The following is a 3,586-nucleotide window of genomic DNA, read 5'->3' as shown; positions in this document are numbered from 1 at the left end:
ACAATAACTTTTTTTTGGTAGATTGAAATAACTCATTTTTTAAAATTTTGGTTTTTCAATTTGAAAAATATCAAGTCACGATGCTCTAATAAAATGTTTTTTTGAATTATTTATTTATTTTTTTAGACGTGTTTTTAATTTTTTAAGTTAATAAATTTAAATATAAAATAATTAATTGATCACGAGAGAATTCTGAAAATACCTTAATCCCAGAAGGTGTGATGAGTTGTGATTTAGTGTGGTCATTCTTATTAGCCTGTAATAATAAGCTTTTTTTCTGTAAAGCCCCGATACTCCAAAAATCGCGAAGAATCGTATCCGATACGTATCCGATACCGATACGTCCCGATACGCGTATCAGAGAAGTATCGGGTAATTAACTTATTTTTCAAAACATTTAAATTACCGATACGTATCCGATACGGCTAACTTATACATCCGATACGGCTAAACTAACTGATACTTAACTTATACTTCATTCGATACGTGGAGAATACTTTTTATTATTATTTTAGCTTTTACTTAACCTACTTCATTTTATAAGAAGAATAATAATAAAATACACAATAAAAAATAAATATAATATAAATACATAAATAAGTGGTGGAAGTGCAGCACTCTCTCTCATTCAAAAAAAACAAGGAATTGGTATGGAAACCATTTTGAGTTTCTCACCGTCAGCGTCAGCGATTCTCCTCCCGCCCTTCTAACCTGCCGATTGCTCCATCTCAACATCAACAACAAAACCTCCATCAACATCTTCAGGTTCTCTACTCTGATTCTCTTCTTTCTACTGCTCTAGTTTCAATTTACTTCTATACTCTAATGTTTTGTTCTTCTCCTTTGAATATCTTCTTTTCTCTTTAATCTTCTCTTTTGTTTCACAAAAAATGTTTACTTTCTTCTTAATAAGATTGTTTGTATTAATGATTGTCTTTAACATATGTAAACAATAAACCCTAGATTTATTTTTTCTTTTTATTTATAATACCAACCTCTTGTTAATGTTTTATTATTGTTTGTTTTGTTAATAGTTATGTCTCCAATAGAAGAGAGTGTTACTAGTTCGTTTGCTTCAAAAGAACCCCAAGATGATAGTAAACCACTATGGAGATTTGTCACTGTGGTGCAGAATAATGATTCTGCAGGTGGAAACAAGCTTTGGAGGTGCAACTTTTGTCAAAAAGAGGTGAGGAGTTCATACTCTAGAGTGAGATTTCACTTATTGAAAATTGCTGGTGAAGGAGTTCACGTATGTCCTAAGGTTACTGATATATTGTTGACTGATTTGAATAGAATATGTGGAGAGGCTGAGAATAGATTAAAGCCAAAACATGTTCCATTGCCTTCCTCTAAACCATCTCAAATCCCACCAGTAGTGCCACAAAAGAGAAGAAAGAGTATTATAGAAAATGCCTTTAATGTTGATGATAGGAATCAGCTTAGAGAAACTATAGCAAGGATGTTTTATTCTGGTGGCTTATCTTTCCATCTTGCTAGAAATCCTTACTATGTTAGTTCTTATTCTTTTGCTGCTAATCACAACCTCAGTGGCTTCCTTCCTCCTAGTTATAATGCTCTAAGAACCACTCTTTTGAAGCAAGAGAGAGCTAATATTGAAAGGTTGCTTCAACCTATAAAATCTTTGTGGGCATTGAAGGGAGTTACATTGGTTTCTGATGGTTGGACTGATGTGCAAAGGAGGCCTTTGATAAATTTCATTGGCATTTGTGAAGGAGGACCTATATTTTTAAAAGCTGTAGATGGCTCCAATGAATATAAAGACAAACATTATATGGCCAGCATATTTATAGATGTTATCAAGGAGGTAGGGCCACAAAATGTTGTGCAAATCATAACTGATAATGCTCCTGTTTGCAAGGCTGCAGGAATGTTAATTGAAGCTGAATTCAATCATATATTTTGGACACCTTGTGTGGTTCATACATTGAATTTAGCTTTGAAAAATATTTGTGCAGCTAAGAACATTGTTGGAAATGAAAATGTTTATAATGAATGCAATTGGATCACTGAAGTGGTTGATGATGTATCTTTTATCAAGACTTTCATTATGACTCACTCTATGGCATTGGCTATTTTTAATGAATTTTCTACTTTGAAATTTCTTTCTATTGGTGAGACGCGTTTTGCGTCAATGATAGTGATGCTAAAAAGAATCAAGCTGCTCAAAACCGCTTTGCAAAGGATGGTTATTAGTGATCAGTGGAGTACTTACAAGGAAGATAATCAACCAAGAGCTGCACATGTGAAGGAGCTTCTTTTAAATGATGTATGGTGGGACAAAATAGATTACATCCTTTCTTTCATAAATCCCATATATGACATGCTTCAAATATGTGACACTGATGCTTCTACCCTTCATAAAGTATATGAAATGTGGGATTCTATGATTGAAAATGTAAGGGAAATTATTTATAGGCATGAGGGAATAGAAACAACGGAAACGTCCAATGTTTGCCCTTTTTATGATGTTGTTTATACCATACTCAATTCTAGATGGGGTAAGAGTTGTACTCCACTTCATTGTTTGGCACATTCAATGAATCCAAGGTAATTCTTGTTACTTGTTGTCTTTGAATGAAATGTTTATACTTTGAATATTAATGGATTTTTTTTTAATAAATAATAGGTATTATAGTGATGTGTGGCTTAGGGAAGCTCCAAATAGGATTCCTCCTCATCAAGATTCAGAAGTTTCTAATGAGAGGAACAAGTGTTTGAAAAGATATTTTCCATCATCTGTTGAGAGAAATAAGGTGTATGAAGAATACGGCCGATTTTCATCTTGTAGTGGTCCTTTTGCTTCTTTTGACTCTATTGAAGGTAGGTATATTAGATGCAAAAACTTGGTGGGTGACGCATGGATCTTCCACACCTTGTCTCCAAAAAATTGCTTTAAAGCTTCTTGTGCAGCCTTGTTCTTCATCATGTTCTGAGAGAAATTAGAGTACTTACTCTTTTATTCATTCTTTGAAAAGAAATAAAATGGATCCAAAAAGGGCTGAAGATTTGGTTTATGTGCATACTAATCTTCGACTCTTGTCAAGTAACGAAGAAGGGTATAAGAAAGGAGAGACAAAGTTGTGGGACATTAGTGGAGATGCGCATGACCCGCTTGATGGTGTTGGAATTGAATTAGCTGAGTTATCTTTAGATGAACCGGAGTTGGAGGTTACAATGTTCTTTGATGATGGAAATGGAGGAGAGGAGACTGATACAATCCGTGTTTCTTCTTAAGTAGTGATTGTTGGACTATGATGTTCTTTATGAATAGCTAAACTATGTCCTTTTTGGGTAGTGCTGATGATGATTTTTTTGGATAGTACTAATGATGTCCTTTTATAACAGTACTTAACTTAAGATATGTAAATGTCACTTGTTTGCTCATTTTGAGTAATTTGAATGGTAATTTATCATCAATTTTAGAAATATTTATATATTGTGCATTTATATATTTAATTTTAAATTTAATATTTTAAACGTATCCCAGCCGTATCGTATCGGGAATTTTACAAATTTTTCCGTATCGTCGTATCGGTATCGTATCGTATCGGTATCGTGTCGG

The 3,586-nt window shown here is 33.5% G+C and overlaps 1 protein-coding gene across 1 annotated transcript; it reads left to right on the top strand.

Moving 5' to 3' along the window:
* Positions 1-627: 627 nt before the first annotated feature.
* Positions 628-3,258, top strand: LOC131632983 (uncharacterized). Its single transcript, XM_058903689.1, has 4 exons — positions 628-765; positions 1,035-2,571; positions 2,651-2,848; positions 3,000-3,258. Exons 2-4 carry the CDS (start codon positions 1,037-1,039, stop codon positions 3,256-3,258), a joined length of 1,992 nt encoding a protein of 663 aa, XP_058759672.1. The 5' UTR covers positions 628-765; positions 1,035-1,036.
* Positions 3,259-3,586: the final 328 nt, after the last annotated feature.

Source organism: Vicia villosa, unplaced genomic scaffold (assembly GCF_029867415.1).
Source record: "Vicia villosa cultivar HV-30 ecotype Madison, WI unplaced genomic scaffold, Vvil1.0 ctg.001059F_1_1, whole genome shotgun sequence".
NCBI classification, from domain to species: Eukaryota; Viridiplantae; Streptophyta; class Magnoliopsida; order Fabales; family Fabaceae; genus Vicia; species Vicia villosa.
This window is presented reverse-complemented; position numbering and strand designations above follow the sequence as displayed.

What these genes read in the sequence shown, in the direction of transcription:
- LOC131632983 (XM_058903689.1), top strand. Translation starts at nt 1,037, where the DNA reads ATGTCTCCAATAGAAGAGAGTGTTACTAGTTCGTTTGCTTCAAAAGAA. An exon ending in GCACATTCAATGAATCCAAG is followed by an intron (nt 2,572 to 2,650) that starts GTAATTCTTGTT and finishes AATAAATAATAG; the next exon opens with GTATTATAGTGATGTGTGGC. An exon ending in TTTGACTCTATTGAAGGTAG is followed by an intron (nt 2,849 to 2,999) that starts GTATATTAGATG and finishes TTCTTTGAAAAG; the next exon opens with AAATAAAATGGATCCAAAAA.